The sequence below is a fragment of the Carettochelys insculpta genome, chromosome 1, assembly GCF_033958435.1.
Source record: "Carettochelys insculpta isolate YL-2023 chromosome 1, ASM3395843v1, whole genome shotgun sequence".
Taxonomy (NCBI): domain Eukaryota; kingdom Metazoa; phylum Chordata; order Testudines; family Carettochelyidae; genus Carettochelys; species Carettochelys insculpta.
Window position 1 is genome coordinate 220,165,682 of NC_134137.1, and position 20,891 is coordinate 220,186,572.

Consider the following 20,891-nt stretch of genomic DNA (forward strand, 5'->3'; position numbering starts at 1 on the left):
TGTCTTGGAGCCGACGGAATAACCTAACTCACTTCTCTTTCACAGGGAAGCCTAATCAGCATGTGCTGCATTCTGGGAGGTCCATTTCACACGCCTAAGGAGGACACGCAAAATCAAACAATCAGGGCTCAGCGGTTGATCCCTTCACTCCTCAGTCTTGCAAGGAGTAAGGGAGGTCAGTGGGAGGGTTTCTCCTGCTGACTTCCCTCTGTGAGGATGGCCAGGGAAGCTGATTGTAGTTAAATCGATTCCAGCTATGCAATTGCTATATCTGGAACTGTGTATCTATGATCAACTTTAAGGTCTAGTCACCTAAGTCTGAAAGGGATCTAAACAAAGGAAAATACTTAGCCCCACTCCCACTCCCAAGGGTATGAAACTAGCAGGGTTTGGTGACACAATGATAAAATCACTTGAGCCTTGTTTAAATTACAGCTTCCTCTAGTGCTTATGCCACTGGGAATTGAATTGTAGTTTGTTCCTGTGTAAAGAAGTGTCTCTAGTCTGGTACAGCAGGAAACCTTTGCAAGACTGGAGCTCTGCTCCTTTGGGGCTAGATTCCAATAGACTCACTCTATGCATGGCTCTATTGGAATCAAAGGGGCTGCTTTGCAGAATGAGGTATTACTCAACCAAACAAGGGATGCAAAAAGTTCCCCTTTGCGCTTGGGAGCGCTACGCCCCTCAGACTTCTTGACTTGCAAAGACTGGTGGACTTTGTAAACATACCACAGCTCTGATGAACTTTATTATATTCTGCAGACTGTCAGAAGTCTGCCAGACCCTTAGCACGCTTCATAAAGCCCACCAGATTTTTATTAACTCTGGGGCTGAATACACTTCTAACAACGAAATGAATAACTCCGAAAATATCCCCTTCCTACTTAAAAAAAAACAAACAAAAAACAAAAAACATAAAAGCTCATCAAGGGCTATTGGTTTAAACCAGCCTAAGATTCTCTGACGTGTCATTTTTTGGTTGACCAGAAACTATTAATATACTTTCCAAAAAGAGAACTGTACCTTTTTAAAAATCCCATGTCTCTGAACTGCAACTTGTCCTAACTCCTGAAATTTCAAAGAGGCACGAAATTGTCCTCTGGACATAAGACCACACAGTCAAAAAGGAAGTGTATTGGAGCCTTTATTATTATTGTTATTAATAACAACAAATTATTTTATTATCTTATATTTTAAGAAAAAGGGGAGCTGAGTGAGCACACCTCAATTTCTGAGGGAAGGCTTGCAAGATTACCATCTCTGTGTTCCAGTCTTGAATGTTGCTAGCTGCCTCTTCCCCCTTTGCCTGGGGTTTTCATCAGCACAAGCACGATTTCCCCGCATTGTTTCAGTCTGGAAATGAAACAATTTTCATTAATGGAAACCTGGTTCTCAAGCAGAACAATTAGACCCTCTTCAGACTGAAAAAAGATAAAAGCCCATTAATTTGGATGGCGAACTCTTCTTCCCAGGCAGCCAATTGCGTAATCAGGCTGCCACCCACCTGACTTGATGAGTAATTAGGAGATAGTCCTCTTTTTGTATGTACATGTGAGTCAACCTTAGCACACTGGTGTCATTGTCCCATTGGGACTCCCAGGGGGGAAGAACAAGTAGATGGCTAAAGATCAGGGACAGCTGATTTGTTAGTGTGGCTAATTAATTGGCTTGGGTTTAGATATGCTTTGTGATTGTTGAGGTGTTTTTTTTTAAAGCCAGCTGAGAAGTTTTGGACAGTTCACCATGACTGATTTGGGATGCAAGAAGCCCAGTGACTGCACCGTCTCTAGGCTGCTCAATGTGGTGGAGAGCGAGCTGCAAGCTGGCAGAGACAAAGGGGACCCGACCGAGAAACAACTCCGGGTTGTCTTGGAGGACGCTGTGCTGTGGCAGAGGTTCAGGGAAGTCACTAATGAGATGATCGTGACCAAGAATGGCAGGTGAGTGTTGCACTGTCCCCAGCGTAATTACCATATCCAACGGTATATGGGGAATATTAGCAAATGCTGTTTACACAGGCGAAAGGAAACTGTAGCCATGGTATAATGTTGTGTGTGTATACACATATCCTGCACAGGGGGAGTGAGGCAGGCTCAGACAGTCGATAAGCTAAGCAGAGAGGTTCATGTTTCTTTCTGGATCCTGACAAACCCTTCCTGCATCTTTTTAGCCTTGATTGTAGGAAGAGATATTTACTGCCTTGGGACTAAACATTTCCATGGAGAAGAGCAATCCCACCTGCCAACCCCACTGCAAAAGCTTTCCCCCAACGCCCTGCCGGTGATTCCCTCCGATAACAATACTCCATGCTTAGATAGCAGCTTTTAATCAAGAGGGCTGAATGCGCTTTAGGAAGGTGGAGCTGTATCCTCCCTTCAGAGTTGAGTAAAGTGAGTCATCTGCCTGAGCTCACACCAGTCAACAGTAAATCTCTCACAACACCCCATATTTCCCAACCTGTTGGCCCAGCCACTGTCTCACCTGTTTCTGTGGCTCTGCAAATGGACACACCTGTATAAGTAATTTGTTATAGAAATGGGTGCAAAACAAGCCCATTGACAGAATATCAGCGCAGAATACCAGATTCTGCAGATGTGCCCCATCGTCTGTGGCAGAGAACTCAGAAATCTGGCTGGCACTTTGGTAAATGATTAATTCTGCAGCTCTTAGGAAGGCAAAATGTTACCCTCTGCATTGCTCATGATTCTTAGCTTCTGGGCACAAGCAGTATGTGTGGCACGCTACAAAATGCCAAGGAGACAGTGCTAAACCAGGAATCTTACCGACTGGAAAAGTCTAGTGCTCTGCTGAGATGGGAGTGAAGATTGTTCTTGCACTCTAAGGTGGGCAGATTGTGTCCTTAGGTTTGTGCCACTCTGGTGTGACGAGAGGTAGGTTTAGTCACAAGGCCAGACCGAGATTGCTGTTCTTCAGAGCACGCGCTTCTTCCTTGGCGGGATTGTCACTGGGATGCTTCATAGAATGGAAGGACTGGCACCAAGGGGGAGAGACACCCAAACAGAAAGGGATGGTGTGTGTCAGTCTTGCAGAAAGAGATTAATAAGATCAGCAATTTTTTGATGCAGAACAGTGGATGTCAGCTGAACTGTGTTATGACAGGTGCATGCAGCTAATAATGAATCTTAGCAATTTGAGATCAAAACAACTTATTAGCTCAAGAAGCCTTGAACCTCTGCAAAAATAGCGGGTGTTCTCGAGTTAACCGGTGTTACACTGATACTACACTGGGACTGTAGTCATTCCCAGTAGTGGTGTGTAGGGAGAGAAAGACATCTGTTTCTTCTAAAGCGTCATCTGCACTCAGAAGTTGCACCTGTTAAAATTCAATTGTATTTCTTAAACTAATGTATTTAAAGCAGAGCTAATTCCAGTGTGGGCATTTGTTTTGCTGCAAGGATGGCTTATTTCATTTTTATCTTATGCTGTTTCCTAATCAACTTAAGACAAACCCAGGCAAGCCTGTTAAACTCAGATGAGAGGGCTTTGCATTGATTTAACTAAATTGGTTATAAATCACACACTTGGTTAAGCCAATGCAACTTCCTTTTGCGAACCATCTGGTAAGTGATCAGTGTAGACTATACTGCCTATCCCTACACAGAATAATATTTTACCAGAGGTAATACATACATCAAGCATGTGTGGCAAATGATTTTGCATGGGGAAGAGAGAGTTTGTTGGGTCTGTAATTACCAGATATTCATGGTTACTTTGGTTATGGATAGCTCTCCACTGATCAAACTCAGTATTTTTGCTTTGTTCTAAACTCTGCATTTATTATCAATCTTATTCTGCTCCCCTGCAGTCAATAAAAATTGTCATTAATGTTAGTGGAAGAAGAATTGGATCCTTTCTATAACCGAAAACATAAGCTGCCTATATGAAAAGGTCTATGGTCCTAAGCACAGACTCGTATAGTGATTATATTAGTGTGTTAGAGGCTGTTACCGTAAAATCATGCAGGCTTTCTACACAAAGACCCCTCTTTGAACTTCTAAAAGTATATTTTAATTAAAACCAGTGCTCAAGGTGGGGAAGTATAGACAATGACCTGCAGTATATGCTGTCAAGAAGAATCGAAGGGACAAACTGCGACCCGGTGGAGCTTTTTTTTCTCCATGTAAATTTTCACAATGGAGGAGGGTAACTAGTGGTGTTCCCCAGGGGTCAGTCCTGGGACCGATCCTGTTCAACTTGTTCATCAATGATCTAGAAAATGAGGTAAGCAGTGAGGTGGCAAAGTTTGCAGATGACACCAAGTTGTTCAGGACAGTCAAAAGCAAAAGGGATTGTGAAGAACTACAAAAGGATCTCAGCAAACTGAGTGATTGGGCAGCAAAATGGCAAATGAAATTTAATGTGGGTAAGTGTAAGGTAATGCATGTTGGAAAAAATAACCCAAATTACACGTACTACATGATGGGGTCAAATTTAGCTACGACAGATCAGGAAAGGGATCTTGGAGTTATAGTGGATAGTTCTCTGAAGACATCCACACAGTGTGCAGCGGCAGTTAGTAAGGCAAATAGGATGTTAGGAATTATTAAAAAAGGGATCGATAATAAGACAAAAGATATCATACTTCCCCTATATAAAACTATGGTACGCCCACATCTTGAGTACTGCGTGCAGATGTGGTCTCCTCACCTCAAAAAAGATATATTGGCATTAGAAAAGGTTCAGAAAAGGGCGACTAAGATGATTAGGGGCTTGGAACGGGTCCCATATGGGGAGAGGCTAGAGAGACTGGGACTTTTCAGTTTGGAAAAGAGGCGATTGAGGGGCGATATGATAGAAGTATATAAAATCATGAATGGTGTGGAGAAAGTGAATATAGAAAAATTATTTACCTTTTCCCATAATACAAGAACTAGGGGACACCAAATGAAATTGATGGGTAGTAGGTTCAAAACTAATAAAAGGAAATTTTTCTTCACACAGCGCACAGTCAACCTGTGGAGCTCCTTGCCCGAGGAGGCTGTAAAGGCCAGGACTCTATTAGGGTTTAAAAAAGAGCTTGATAAATTTTTGCAGGTTAGGTCCATAAATGGCTATTAGCCAGGGATAAAGTATGGTGCCCTAGCCATCAGAACAAGGGCAGGAGATGGATGGCAGGAGATAAATCACTTGATCATTGTCTTCTGTTCTCCTTCTCTGGGGCACCTGGCATTGGCCACCGTCGGCAGATGGGATGCTGGGCTGGATGGACCTTTGGTCTGACCCAGTATGGCCATTCTTCTTATGTTCTTATCTCTGGGCCTTTGGGAGACTGGTACATCTTAAATAACAAGAAAAGTGCCATGATGGGCATTATGGCAGGGAATGTCAGCACTAGTCTAACTCTAAAACTCCCATTGACTTCAAATGGAGAAAGGTGGGGTAATTCTGCAATTCCCAACCTAAGCGCTTTCTGAACATTCACAGTTCAATCCTGGCCACATGCTATCAGATCAGTAACTGTTATCTGGGGGAGCTTTTTGCCAGAAGCTGGAAATGGGTGACAGGAGATGGCTCACTGGATGATCACCTGTTCTGTTCACTCCCTTGGGGGCACCTGGCATTGGCCTCTGTCAGAAGACAGGCCACTGGGCTAGATGGACCTTTGGTCTGACCCAGGATGGCCATTCTTATGTAACTGAGGCCTAGTGTGGTGAAGGGACTTGGCCAAGCTCACATACCAAGTCAAAGGCAGCAGCATGAATAGAACCAGAAAAAGTAAGGCTGCGTGACCTTAAAGTTTGGGAAGTAGCAGTACAGTAATAACATGCCCAACTTCGCAAGTTCTAGTAGATGAGTCTCCATTAGGCCCTGAAGTTTCCCCAAACATGCTGGAATCATACTGAGTCCAAATGCCCCTCTCAGAATTAAAGACTTTGCTAATGGAGCCAGCAGTGCTGAGAGCTGCTGCAGGCCCTCGGGCAAGGCCGGGGGAGACACACCAGCTCTGCACTCCAGAAGGAGTGGGATCAAGAGCGGCTAGGTGTCAGCCAGCACCACCCGGATCACTGCCCCTGACTTCCCCCAGCTCCCTCGGAGCCATGCACAGCTGGAACAGCGCTGCTGCAGCACTTCAAAGGGGCCTAGAGCAGAGGTGGTGGCCAGAGCTCTGGGCCTCTTTGAAACACTGGAAAGGGAGGCACCTGCCCTCTTGGCCTCCCTCTGTCATGGGCCTGTATGTAGCTAAGATAAGTATCCAATACAATGTCACGCTCTGCTATAATAATGCAATTGGCATAGCAGAATATAGAGAATCACAGAAAGAAGATGGAGATGGATGCATGTGATGCTTTGGGGATCCTGGAAATCAGTAAGGGTATCTGTCACGGCCTGCCTTGTACCTTTGGGTGCCTTTGTGGTGTGATGCAAAGGCTCAGAGATCCTTGACGCCAGATGCCTATCCACAAGCTCAAGGTCTCACCCCAGCTTCCACCAGCCCAGTCATCCCCTGCAGGGTGTTGTGAACAGTCCTTCTGGTCCTGTGACTCCCCAGAGCCATTCTCCATGAATTCCAGGCACTTGGACTTTCCCCTCTGGCTCCTCACCGCAGGCAGTGTGAAGCCCACCTGCGGACAGCCATTCACGTTGGCGAGCACTCTCCATGTGGTTTGCACCTCGTAGACTTGTTTGGAGTAAATCTATATAAAGGGTTTATTTAGTGAAAAGCCACAGATCCAAAGAGAAAATGAAGCAAATATACAAGTTACATACGATATAGGCAGATGCAGCCTCAGGCTTTGTTTCCATATTAGTAGGGGACCATATCTCCCGGTCCCAAATATGGGACCGGGAGATATGGGAGATGAGGGGTGGCTCCTCCTGGCTGCACCAAGCCCCGGGGAGCTGATGCCCTCCCCATCCCCAGGGAAGCGGCAGCTGCGGGCACTCCCCGCCTGGAGCCCCAGGGAAGCGGCAGCAGCAGGCGCTCCTGGCCCAACCTCCAGCCCCTGAGGGCCTAAATACAGGACAATTTGTCCCTTTTAAAAGGAAGTTGGGATACCTTTTTGGCGTCCCAAATACGGGACTGTCCCACCCAATACAGGACGGTTGGTCACCTTAGAGGTTAGAGACCATCCCTCGTCTAATACAAATTTCCTTATGCCTCTGAACAGTTTCCCAGGGCACAGAGGAGCTATAAAGTGAACCCAGTGTTTCAAGGACAGCACCTGCCAAGCAACTGTCCCTCAGCTTCTGGATGAAAACTTCCATTTCAAGCCTCCTTTTTAAAAGTCTTCCCCACCCTCCCCCAACCTTTCATTCATTCAGACCAGTGTGATTTGTGGTTATGAAGACGAGGGAAGTGTCCAGTCAGAGATGCTGGAGCTAGTGGTGCCGGGGCCATTGCTTGAAGTGGTTTCCATCACACACAGAATTTAGCTGGGTTCCATGGCTCTCAGCCCCCCATTTTACCAATGGTTCCAGCAACCCTCTCCTCAGTTGTTTCAAAGTTTTCCCATTAGCTTCAATAGTCCATCTTTGTGCTTTTCTGGGCTGGAAAGTGACCAAGGACTCGAAGCTAGATTCAGGTACGCAACTGGCTCGGGAGATTGCTCCTCTCTGCTTAGGGTGACCAGACCTCCCCAGGCCAAATACAGGACAGGGGGATGAGCTATTGCCCTGGCCAAAACAGGACAGGTGGCCACCCTACCAGTCAGGTGGTGGCTGCCCTGTGGGGGCTGCCACACTGCTGAGGAGAGGTGCTCCCTGCCTGGGAGGGAGGGGGAGCAGCAGCAGCTCCCAGCTTCCCCAAGCTGTGGGGAGCCATGAGCGAGGCAGTACCTGTGCTGGTCCAGCTCCAGCTTACAGGGAGCCGGATCCGGGCCTTCAGCAGCCAGGCTGGTCCGGCTCTGGCTCCGGCTTCCCCAAGCCATGGGGAGCAGGGTCCGGGCCAGCCGTGCTGCTGATCCTCCTGACTCTCCCCAGCTGCAGGGAGCTAGGAACCTGGCAGAAGCCGGGTTGGTCGGGCTCCAGCTCCCCATGGCGCAGGGAGCCAGGAGCCCGCAAATACAGGGCAATTAGACCCTTTTTAGAAATAAATCAGGACGCATTCGTGGCACCTGAAGTACAGGGCTGTCCCGGCCAATAAGGGATGGATGGTCACCCTGTCTCTGCTCAGCTGCTTTCCAAACCTGCTGTGCAGTGATGCTAATGTTGCACCACAGTTACAATTCACAACTTTCTGTCTACACACCTACAGGCATTCGTAACCTGGGTGCTTATGCAAATCTCCTCATGCCCAAGTTCAGAGCAGTGCCGGCTTGCATGCAAAACGTGACTCCATACGTTTTTATAGAACAGGTTACACCTTTCTGGTCCGGCACCCGCAGGACCTGACTGGTGCCAAACGAGAGAATTTACCAGACAACAGGAGGTCAGCATTGTCTAGCACAGGGTCTCCCAAACTTTATGCAATTGGGACCCAGTTTTTTCAGTACCTCTTTTTGTGGCCCAGAAATATAAACGCATATAAAAAAATGAAAAATGAACAAATTTTCACTATTTGTTATTTATTCACAGTAATAATGGTACATAGTGATAATTTGTATACAGTAAACCCTTATTTTATGCAGCTTCACACTGTGCAAAAAAACTTGCATTAATGCAAGTTTCTCGCAACGTGAAGCTGCTGGGCTGGTAGCCTGCCTAGCTTCGAGCAGCTGCAGGCAGCCAGGCAGCTGAAAGCCCCTTCCCCTCTCTTCCCAGAGCAGTGTTAGGCAGTTCTCTGGGAAGATAGGGGGAAGGCTTTTAGCTTGAATAGCTGTCTGCTGCTGCCGGCAACCAGCCAGGCTAAAACCCCCTTCCCAGAGCAGTGTGGGAAAACCTCCTGTGGCTCACTCCCCCAACTCCTCCACCCCTGTGGCCCAGCTCACCCCCACCACACGCCCCAGCTTACCTCCCCCAGTGGTGGGCTCCAGCCACATGCCTTGGACTCCCCTCCAACCCCCATACCTCAACCCCCCTGCATGCCCCAGTCCCAACCCCCCACCCGGCCCCAGCTCACCCCGCTGCACATGGGGCTCTGGAGCCCCAGGAAAGCAGTGGTTGAGGGCGCTCCTGGCCCAGAGCCCCGGGAAAGCAGCAGCCATGGGTGCTGCCCACCCAGACCCCTGGGGAAGTGATGGCTGCTGGTGGCCCCTGCTCCCCTCCCAGGGCCCCAACCCACCTCCCAAGCCCTCCCTGATTTATGCGAAATTCAAGATACAAGGTAGTTGTGTGGGACACAACCCCTGCATAACTTGAGGGATTACTGGATTTTCTGAGGACCGGTATTTTTTTTCCCAAGGACTGGTACTGGCTGTGGCCCACACTTTGGAAAACACTGGTCTTGTACGTTACCAACACTTCCTCTGCTTAGTGGTAAAATGGTCTCAGAGGTGACATTTAGAGGTAAATTACAGCTAAATAACAGCACAGATCAGTGAGAACCAGGACTGGTGGCTGGAAACAAATTTTATGGGCCTGTGGGAAATTTGGCCATACCCATGGTAAGTGGTGGTCCAGATAACTAAAATCATGCCAGACAATGGATGTTGCCAGGTGACAGAGTCCTAGATTAGAGAGGTTCAGCCTAAATCAACCATTCACTTTTGGGGCTTCATCCATCTGTTATCTCCTTGGGTACTCTGTATTCTGCCACAGCAAGTGCTGGACCTACCAGTTATTAAACCGATACTCTACTTACTCCTAGTCCACACTAGTACAAAACACTCAGCTGGGCTGTGACGCTGATGAAGCGGGAAACCCCACTGTGTTTAGTCTGATGCTGTTGATGTTAGAGCTGTTTCAGTGTCCTTACTACAACTTTTATTTCAAACATTTTGTCTGACTTCACTGTAGTATCGGTGTCTCTCACAATACCCAGGCTATATCTTCGTATTGCTCCTGTGAGGTCGGGAAGTGTCATCACCCTCATTTTTTAGCTGGGAAACCAAGACACAGAGAGACCAAGGGCTGGTCTGTTCAGAAAATGTACATCAGCATAGCTACATCTTCCAGGCTGTGAAAAATCCCCATCCCTGACCCTGAGAGGTGCAGTTATACTGACCTACGCACCGGTGCAGGTAACACTAGGTTTACAGAAGAACTCTTCCAGCAACCTAGTTACCACCTGCTGGGGAAGTGGATTATCTACAGCAATGGGAGAATGGGTCCCATAACACCTTAGGTTACCCTGTTGCACAGCTTTTCCTAAACATAACAAACAAACAGAGTTTTCAGGCAGCCAGGCCCGCCAACGCCAGAGGCAGCAAGGAGAGGGCAGCTGTTCCAGGGCCTCGTGATTTAATCGGGCCCAGGGCTCCTGGATGCTACTGCAGCAATAGCAGTGGCCAGAGCCCCTGGCTCTTTAAATCTCTGATGGAACTGCATGGGGCACGGTCCGGCACGGTGTGCTCTGGGTGCCACTGAAGGGCTGGCTGGCTGGCTGGCTGGCTGAGGGAGACTCGTCCCAGCCCTGCCCCCCATGAAGCCAAGGACCTCTACCCTCCCTTGTTGCACAGGGGCCAGGCAAGTATCTCTGCAGTCCTGCAGGCAGCTCCTGGTTTTAACCTCACCACCTGCTCTCTATAGTTTGCAAAACAAAAATGCAGTCAAGTAGCACTTTAACGACTAGCAAAATAATTTATTAGGTGAGCTTTCATGGGACAGACCCACTTCTTCAGACCATAGCCAGACCAGAACAGACTCTATAGTTTGTAGTGGTAGGATACATGGTCTCGTAACCTTTCTGCAAAGTGACTCAAAGGGGTGTTGTGTGCATTTCCCTGAATGCGAGAAACAGCAGGGAGAGTCTTTCCCATGGACAGCTATCAGAGCAGATCTCCTTTATCCCTATGGAAAATTGAGGTCTCACCCCAGCTACGTACCCCCCAGACTCACTTTCCCTCCTGATCATTTTCAGAACTGCACACCACCACCCAGCCACTTCTCCGAGTGCCTCCAAGCCCACTCACCTCAGGCCTGACTCTCCAATGTGCCCGCGCCTCCCCTGCAGTCCCTCTCCCAACCACAGCCTCCCTGCTGGCCTTCCCACCTGTAGCTTTTCCGTGTTGACCTGTATCACCAGCACAGCTAAGCATTGGCACATGGCGCAGTTCACAAGCTGAATGAGAGGCCTGTGGGCCTCAAGGGGGAGCAGCCATGTCAGTGAGGGAAGTGTCTCAATGCGTGGGGCAGTGGTGGAGCCAGGGGGCAATATGTTTTGGGCGGGGGGGACCCTGGCAAGAGGGAGCATATTTTACAACGGGGTGTGTATGTGTGTGAAACTGTATGATGTATGCAAAGCAAAAAAAACCAAAAACAAAACCAAAAAAAAAACCCCAAACCAACAACCCCTTAAATCAAGAAAACCAACGTTCCACAACATCCAGCTCTTCACTAGACACCAGTAGAGTGAATTCCTGCACAAGATGTCCACGCAATGAGTGTGCGTTTTCATGTAGTAAGGGCCTGACTCAAACTCCACCAAAATCAATGGGAGTCTTTCCATTGACTTCAATGAGCTTTTAATTGGGCCCTGACTGAAGCACTCCTCCCCATTCACTGTGTGTGTTCATCAACCGTACAGCTAGCAGGTGGCTATAGAGCCCTGCCTTATTCCAGGCAGGTATCACCTTCAAACTCCCTATATGGTTCATAGATTCTGAGGCCGGAAAGGCCATTGTGAGTGTCTTGTCTGAGCCACATAACACAGGCCAGAGACCGTTCCAAAAATAATTCCCCTTTTATAAAAAATATCCAATCTTGATTTGAATATATGTCAGTGATGGACACTCCAGTGCGACCCCTTGGTAAATTGTTCCAATGGTTAATTATTCTCACCGTTGACAATGAACACCTTCTTTCCAGTCTGAATTTGTCTAGCTTCAATTTCTCACCAATGGATCACGGTATACCTTTCTCTGCTGAACAGAAGAACCCCTTCTGTGTTAGTGATATTTCCCAGATCTCTGTGTCATGAAGGAAGAATTGAAATCTGCCTGTGTTGGTATATCTTATTTATGGTCAGAGTTCTGGCTCCTGATTGTCTGGTCAGGGGGAAGGAGGGGGAGGTGTGAGTAATTTTTAATAGTTTTCTACAAATTAAAAGTTTGTTGTAAGTGCCAGATTCTTGCCATCTTCCACATCTGTACTACCAGTGGAAGGAGGTTAATAGTTCTGATAGTTTGTACATAAAAGTATGACTAATGAAGGACAACAGTATTAATCCTAGTGCTATCAGTCAGGGTCATTTTGGGGTGAGATTCCATATTTCAGGTGAAACATGAAAGCATTTTGTGGCTGGTTCTGACTGATCAATAGGAAATAGAAGCACTTGGTGAGCATCTTTGCAGAAACCACACCAGCAACTATCTTTTACAGCAGGATTAATGATGCTTTCCCTGCTCCTGCTTTCTGTTTGATTTACAGACGGATGTTTCCAGTTTTAAAGATCAGTGTGTCGGGTTTGGATCCCAACGCCATGTACTCCTTCCTGTTAGATTTTGCTCCCACCGATGGCCACCGCTGGAAGTACGTGAATGGCGAATGGGTGCCAGCTGGGAAACCTGAACCACCCAGCCACAGCTGCGTTTACATCCACCCCGACTCACCCAACTTTGGGGCGCACTGGATGAAAGCCTCTGTTTCCTTCAGTAAAGTGAAACTTACCAACAAGCTCAATGGAAGTGGGCAGGTACAGCACAATGTTTCCAATGCACCTCTTGTTGTCCATCGCAAGCACCTACCAATCAAGAAACATCAAGAGTGCATTTATGCAATTAGAGGGGCCCTTAGAGGCCTCTTCACCCACAGATGCCAATTATTCTCTGGAGCCCAAACGTAAACAGGAATAAACAGGTCTTAATTGGCACTTTCAGATTTTAATGGACTTCTTGATGTTAAGAGAGACCGAGAGTGCTGTGGGTTACTGCATCATCGGGGGCTTTTCATAGTTTGTCCTGTGTGCTACGTTTTTTTCAAAGAACTTTAGAGAAAGGGGAAAAAATTGTTATGGGGATGAGGTTTTTGTTGTTTTCCCCCATGTTGTTTGGTGTAAGTGGAATGTTGGCAAGAGTCAGGTACCAGAATAAAAGGCTGCTCCTAAATGAAATAATTACTGTGTCAGCTTCTGCTTCATGATAATTATCAATATTCTAGTGAGTCAGCTTTGGCCTCGGGAAGGAAACTGCATGTACTAGAAATAAGTAACATTCACTTTGAGCCCCTTAAAAGTATGTATCAGAAAGTAAAATATTACACAAAATCTTTTATTTTTTTATTTGTTTTGTTCTTGTCAGCCTGGAGTCAAATCCCTTCAAGTAAATATTTAGGCTTGGAAGGATTTGATTTTTATCAGTGAATGCTGATTTCACCAGTCACACAAAAGCCAACAAAAATATTTCCATCAATAATAATTTTCTACAGATAAGGAAGGTAAGAGAAATGCTGCTAAAGAACAGACAGGAGTTTGATTTCAGGGTATTGATTTTGCATAGTTTGACATTGTGTTGTCAATTTGTATTCTAGCAATTATAAAGCTTTAAGTTTTCAAATGTCAGCACCTAGTATCTTTAAATTGAAATTATCTGAAGTGTTCCCCTGTGGGCTGACATGCTCGTAATTCTGTGCAACTGTGAACTTTTATATATTAAAAATAGAAAAAATGTTTAAAATAAACATCAAGATTATCTGTCATCATATATAAATTGAATTCTGCCAAACTTATAAATGCTTTCTTTAACCTTATCCCTGAGCCCCTGACCAGTATCTCCCTATTGTAGTGTTTCTAACTAGTTTGTTGTTATTTTTATTAAGCTTATTTAAGCCCCTCCCAACAACCCTTAATGTTTAGCTTCAGAGCACTCATAATGTGGGGAATAATTTACCCCCATTTTATGGATGGGGAAGTAGGTGGAGACAGGTAACATGCTTTGCTCAAGGTCATACACAGAGTCAGTAGCAGAGCTAAGAACGGAATCCAATGACTGCCAAGGTCTAGTCATCTGCATCATAACTATAACACCTCTTGAACCAGAATGGGGGGATAGTTTTTAATGTGTGGGAAAAATGATGGACAAATAAATCTGGGTGTTTAGGCATTTTAGGTCCCCTGTCTGGGGCTCTGCTTCCCTTGTTGTGTTCTTAATCAAAATGTGATAGCTGAAGGGAGGTGTTCTATAGTAATAAATAATTGTATTGTTCCCCCAGCACCCCTTCGGTTCTCAGCACCATGCAAAACACAGGAAAAGAGCCTGGGCCCCGTGTTTTTTAGGCCATATGCGCTCCAGGATGGGTATTCTCTCTTATCTGTACAGCTTCCAGCACAATGGGGCCTCAGTTTTGATCGAGGTCATCTTTGGGCACTAACACAATATAAACATTTACTGTTGCATCAGAAGCACCAAATGTTATTCATCTGGAACCTGTCCCAGTCCACCCTGCAGTTAGTATGGAGGAAGGAAAGGAGAAACCCTCCTCTTCCTCAGCCACCAGGAACTGGGGAGAAGACAGCATGTTAGTGTGGATTCACAGAGAGGATGAAGAGATCTGCTGGTATTGGGTTTGCGTTGTGATAGTTGTACAGCATATCCCCTCAATATGGGGCTGACAATAAGTGTCAATGACATGATACAAAGACCAGAAGGCAAGGGCAAGTCGTTGCTTGTGATTCTTCTCTGGGTCTGCCTGGTAACAAAGTTCCAGGCTCGGCATTATTGCTGTAGTTGTGACAGTCCCTAAGAACAGCGGGATTGGTTCAGACCACAGGTCCTTTCAACCCCGTTTCCTGTCTTCCAACAGTGGCCAATGCCAGAGAGAATGACTAGAACAGGTAATCATCAAGTGACCCATCCTCTGTCCCCCCATTCCCAGCTTCGGACAAACAGAGGCTAGCGACACCCTCCCTGCTCATCCTGGCTGATAGCCACTGCTGGACCAATCCTCCATGAATTTATCTAGTTCTTTTTTAACCCTTTTATAGTTTTGGTCTTCACAACATCCTCTGGCCAGGAGTGCCACAGACTGACTGCCCATTGTGTGACTCAATACTTTGTCTTGTCTGTTTTTCTTTTTTTTGAGCAAGTTGCCTATCAGTCCTGTCTTCTCTCTTCTACAGATAATGCTGAATTCCCTGCATAAATATGAGCCTCAGGTTCACATTGTTCGTGTGGGAGGCCCACACAGGATGGTCATGAACTGCTCCTTTCCAGAGACTCAATTCATAGCTGTCACTGCTTATCAAAATGAAGAGGTAGGTGGGTAATAACGGCACACCGTGAGATCACTACTGATGAGAAATATTAAAAACCAAAGACCTGTAAGATCAGCATGCACCAATTGTTAACATAATCCAAGATTCTAGCTCCCTGTCAGTACAGGGCAGACTGAGGGTTCATTTAGTCGAATGCTCTGTCTCCTTGCTAGAACAGAACATGCCCTTGGTCCACCTTGTCTAGAATCTGACTGCAGTGCCGGGACAGATGAATGGTCAGGCTAGCCTGGTATTTTACCTACTGCCATTCTAGGTTGGTCTGTCTGTACCAGAAGCCATCCCCTTACCATGCTGTAACAGATTGACTTACTGTCTAGGTCAGTATCTGTCTCTAACACTGGCCGGTGCTGGGTATTTCATCGGAAAATGTAACTCCTCCACTTCTCTTATAATTTAGCCAAACTATACCATGGTACTATACTGTGGGGAAATTTCTTCCTGACTTCAAACTGTGCTGTGAGCCCTGAAGCATGAGGGTTGGTGCTCCTTGTCCCTTTTTTCCCTTTAATGACTACAGGTTGAACCTCTCTCAACTGGCATCCTAGGGACTTGACTGGTGCCGGATGAGAGAATTTGCTGGACCATGGGGGGTCAAAATTGTTTAGCACAGGGGTTCCCAACCTTTTCAGTAACCTGGCACACTTCAATGAGACAAACAATTCCACGGCATATCCACATTTTTCAGCTGAATCGGTTGCTCATAAACATCACCTTTACTTACATTTACTATGGCTACAGTCTTACTGGAGATGTTTGCAACATACTAGTGCATACAACAAGCTAAACAAGGATCAAATGCATTAGTGTTTCAAACCCACCACAGAATACACTGGGTTAGACAGTGAACACAGGCACATTTGGAAAGTCTGCTCAGTGCCGTGCTAGGGATGTTTAGTAATCAAGTAACCACTGAAAATTGTAGTGGCTACTCAATAACTAGCAGGTGTGAGGGGTGGCTTGAGGGACCAGACTCCCCTCCCTGTCAACAGATTGGAGCTGAGATGCTGCATTTAAACGGTGTCTTGGCTCCAACAGGCTCCTGCCTTCCCTCTTTGCCACAGCAGGGAGTGGGGGCAGGCTCCTTGCCAGGTCGTGGGGGCTGGGAAGCAGCATTTCAGCTGCCTCTGGGCGCAAATGGTCTCCTGCAGGGTTGGGATTTTCCCCCCACTAGCTCTGCAAAGAGTCACCGCATGGGGAAACCGACCAACCCTGTACCAGCTGGGACTCAGGTAGCCTTGCTGCTTGAGCACCAGATGACATGGGATCATCATTCCTCCCTCCCTTTGGTGGCTCTGCAAGGAGCTGCAGAGGGGGAAATGATGAAATTTTGTAGCACACCAGTGTGCCACTGTGCAGTGGTTGAAAACCAGTGGTCTAGCACATTACCAACACTTCCACGACCTACTGGGCTCTTAGAAGACATTTGGGGTAAATTACAGCTAAATAACAACACAGAACACTGAGAGCCAGGACTGGTGCCTGTAAACAAACTTTATGGGACCATGGGAAACTTGGGCACACCCCTGGTAAGTGGTCTTCTGGCTAACCAAAATCATGCTGCATTACGGATGTTGCTATACAAGAAAGTTCCAGACTAGAGAGGTTCAACCTGTACAGATATTATTCACTTTTGTATGCAATTCAGCAACTTGGGAGAAACAGTCACAGGAATGTAGAATTTGACATACTGAATGAGACCATTGGTCCATCTAGTTTGATTTCTTGCCTTTGGAAGCAACCAGTGTCTGATGTTTCAGAGGTGAGCAATGCTCCCACACAAAGAGCCTGGCTGACATATAATCACATGTTAAATACAGGGCCTGTCTTTTGCTTCACTGACTGAGGTGGAACTCAGTCCATTCTGTTTACTCTGGACAATGCTATGTCAAGTCTCTGTTGAAATTACCTTCGCTAACATGCCTTGTTTTTTGTAAACCCAAGATAACAGCTCTCAAAATCAAGTATAATCCCTTTGCCAAAGCCTTCCTGGATGCAAAGGAAAGGTGAGTTTGTCTTTTGCTCAGATGAGTGATTTTTGCTGCTGTTACACTTAGAATTGTAACATTACTATGAGAAAGATAAGGGATAAAACCTGACCTTCTTTCCATAGCTATAAATCCAGAGTAACTCCACGAAGCTCTGTGGCGTTAATGCCAGATTTATACCCTGGTATTTGTCATCATCACATTTGGTTCTTAAATTGATGAGTGGACTGTTGGTACAAAATGCCAAAAGATCATCTATTACATTTTATAATAATGCTGTTATAATTACATTGTGATAGTCTTTGGTTTTGCTTTTCATTATATAATTAACACTAATTCCTATAAATAGAAACATAACAACTTGACCGTTTGCACTCCTTATTAACCCCTTAGTGTTGCATTTCATATCCATATATATGTGATATAAGCTACGTCTACACATGAAGCCTACATCGAAGTAGCTTATTTCGATGTAGCGACATCGACATAGGCTATTTCGATGAATAACATATACATGTCCTCCAGGGCTGGCAACGTCGATGTTCAACATCGATGTTGCGCAGCACCACATCGAAATAGGCGCTGCGAGGGAACGTCTACACGCCAAAGTAGCACACATCGACATAGGGGTGCCAGGAATAGCTGCAGACAGGGTCACAGGGTGGACTAGCGCTTCCGGGGCAACAGCTAGCCGCTCCCTTAAAGGGCCTCTCCCAGACACACTCAGCCTGCACAGCACGCGGTCTGCAGAGCCATAGGCACGCACACCTCAGGTGACGCAGTCATGATGGACCCCCAGCAGCAGCAGCAGCAGCAGCAGCAGCAGCAGCAGCAGCAGCCAGAGGTCCACCCAGCCGCCCCTGTAGGAGCAATGCTCGCCCTGCTCCATGCCATGCAGGAGGCAGCTGAGCACCTCCTTGCCACAGAGGAGGAGATGCCCGCAGGGGAGGAGGACGCAACCCCCAACCCTGCAGCACCCCGACCCCCCCGCCGCCTCATACACCACCGGCTGTGGAGCTACCCCACCAGCACCGACTGGTGGGAGTGGCTGGTGCTTGGGGAGTGGGACGACGACCGCTGGCTCAGGAACTTTCGCATGAGCCGGCAGACATTTATGGAGATGTGCCAGTGGCTCACCCCCGCACTCAGGCACCAGGACACCTTCATGTGGCGTGCCCTCAGTGTGGAGAAACAGGTCGGCATCGCTGTCTGGAAGCTGGCCACTCCAGACAGCTACCGGTCCGTGGGACAGCAGTTTGGTGTCGGCAAGGCCACCGTCGGGGCTGTCCTCATGGAGGTAAGAGGACCCACGGGGGGGGAGAGGCAGCCCTGGCAGGGGAGGGCAGGGCCAGGGAGGGGAGGGGTGGGGGGCCCTGGCAGGGGAGGGCCACACACACCCTGCTCACCCCTCATTGGCGCTCTCCCATGTGCTTCCCCTGCAGGTCGTCCGTGCCATCAACGCCCTGCTCCTCCACAGGCTTGTGAGGCTGGGGGACCCAGATGCCACCATCGCGGGCTTTGCCACCCTGGGCTTCCCCAATTGCTTCGGGGCTCTGGATGGGACTCACATGCCCATCCGCGCCCTGGAGCACAGTGGATGACGCTACATCAACCGGAAGGGCTACCACTCAGTGGTCCTCCAGGCCTTGGTGGACAGCCGGGGCCGTTTCCTGGGCATATATGTGGGGTGGCCTGGCAGCACCCACGACGCCTGGGTTTTCCGGAACTCAGGCCTGTGCCGCCGGCTGGAGGCGGGGACCTACATCCCCCAGTGGGAAAGCCCTGTGGGGGACACCACCATGCCCCTCTGCGTCATCGCAGATGCGGCGTACCCCCTCCGGCCCTGGCTCATGCACCCGTACACGGGCCATCTCTCTGCCAGCCAGAAGCGCTTCAACCAGCGCCTGAACCACGTGCGCCAGGTGGTGGAGCTCTCATTTGGCCGCCTCAAAGGGCACTGGAGGTGTCTCCTCACCCGCCTGGATGCAGGCCCCACCAACATCCCCCAGATTGTGGGTGCGTGCAGCGCCCTACACAATCTGGCGAAGAGCAAGGGGGAGGCCTTCTTTCAGGGCTGGGCTGTGGAGGCCGGCAGGGCCCATGTGCAGCCACCCGCTGCCCCCAGTCGCCAGGTGGACCCTGAAGGGACCCGGGTCCAGAGGCCCTGTGGGCCCACTTAGATGAGGCCGTGGGGTGAACGCTGCCAGGCCCCCCACTGCACCCCCCCATCCTCCACAACACTCCCTGCCCCTACGTCCACACCACGGAGCACCCAACAGCACCCCCCCACCCCCACTTTTCTTGGACAAATAAAAGCAGACACTTGTTTGTGAAATCAAACTTCTTTACTGCAACTCTTTTCTTACAAATAATAACTAAAGGAACTTCTAAGTAACTGAATATTATATATGTATGTATATATTAACAAAAAAACAGGGATAACAAGGAAGGGGAGAACTATTTACATGGTGTGGGGGAAGGATCAGACTGTGAAAACGGGGGTCACAAATAAATAAATACAAACTATATACAAGGCCGAACAACAAAACAGTGGGGGGAATATATACGGGGGGGGCACGTCCTGGGCCCCACGCCCCTATAGTCTGGCACTGGGGGTGGGCGGCCGGGATCCCCGCCTTGGCTGCAGCCCTGTCTGGGGCTGGCTGGGGGCTGGGCGGACCAGAAGATATGGCCGGCGAGTGTCAGCTGGCCCCAGGTCTCCCTCGGCAGAATGGCCCTCGGTGGCGGGTGGCGGGGCGGCAGCGGACGGCGTGGCAACAGGAGCAGTGGGTGGCGCAGCGGGTGGAGCAGGCAGGGCGGGCGCAGCAGCGGTCAGCGCGGCATGGGGGGGCCAGGTAGTCCGCTATGCGGTTGAATGTCTCCATGTAGGCCCCCCATGCCTCTTGGCGCCAGGCCAGCGCCCGCTCCTGCAGGTGGAGGTGGCCTTGCTCCACCCGCAGCCACTGCTCCGTGACCTCCACCTGCCGGCAGTGGAGGGCCAGCAGCTGGGGGGCCATCGCCAGCGGCTGGTGCTGGGTCTGCCGTCTTGCCCGCTGTGGGGCCGGTCAGTCCTCCGCCGAGGGGCTGGCCTGGAGCAATGGCCCCGGAGGGGATTCTGAGACCACTGAAGCCTCACCGGCGCTCTCCGGTCCTTCCGATGGTGCAGCTGCGGAACACAGGAGGGGGGGAAGAAGAGTGGAGACAGGCATTAGTGTGGGCCCTGAGCCGTGGCCCTTGTCCCCCCACCCCTGTGCTGCAGGTTCCCCATCCCCGTCCCCGGGAGATGCTGCTGTGATGGGGTTCAAGGGTCCCCCTGCACTGCACCCCGTCCCCCGGCGGGAGTGACTCTCACTTCACTCAGCAGGGTCTGACAGGAGAGGTTTCTTAGGCAACAGATGCCCAGTTTCTCCCAGAAGCGACAGCACAGCAGTCAGAGACAGTCCTTCCAACCCGTCCTGGGGAGAAGACCCCGAGGGGTGCCCCTCTGGGGTGTAGCTTTCCCCCTCCTCAGGCTGGCTGCCTTCCAGCTCGCCCTTCCCCTAGCCTCTACCTGCGACCCCCGATTCAAACCCAGCTCGGCTCCTCCCTCCTCTTTGTCCAGGGCAGAGGTGTCACCTGCCAGTTGTAGCCCCAGGATC

The 20,891-nt window shown here is 48.8% G+C and overlaps 1 protein-coding gene across 2 annotated transcripts in view; it reads left to right on the top strand.

Moving 5' to 3' along the window:
• Window positions 1-20,891, top strand: part of TBX19 (T-box transcription factor 19) — a 51,724-nt gene that overhangs the window by 19,860 nt on the left and 10,973 nt on the right. The window contains exons 1-5 of one of the 2 annotated variants that reach the window (XM_074999822.1): window positions 108-175; window positions 1,716-1,940; window positions 12,427-12,691; window positions 15,113-15,247; window positions 17,210-17,271. In XM_074999822.1, coding sequence (XP_074855923.1) covers window positions 1,744-1,940; window positions 12,427-12,691; window positions 15,113-15,247; window positions 17,210-17,271 — 659 coding nt within the window. In that variant the 5' untranslated portion in view covers window positions 108-175; window positions 1,716-1,743. Of the gene's footprint in view, window positions 1-107; window positions 176-1,715; window positions 1,941-12,426; window positions 12,692-15,112; window positions 15,248-17,209; window positions 17,272-20,891 lie in introns of those variants that run through there. The other variant, XM_074999812.1, reaches the window with a different exon arrangement.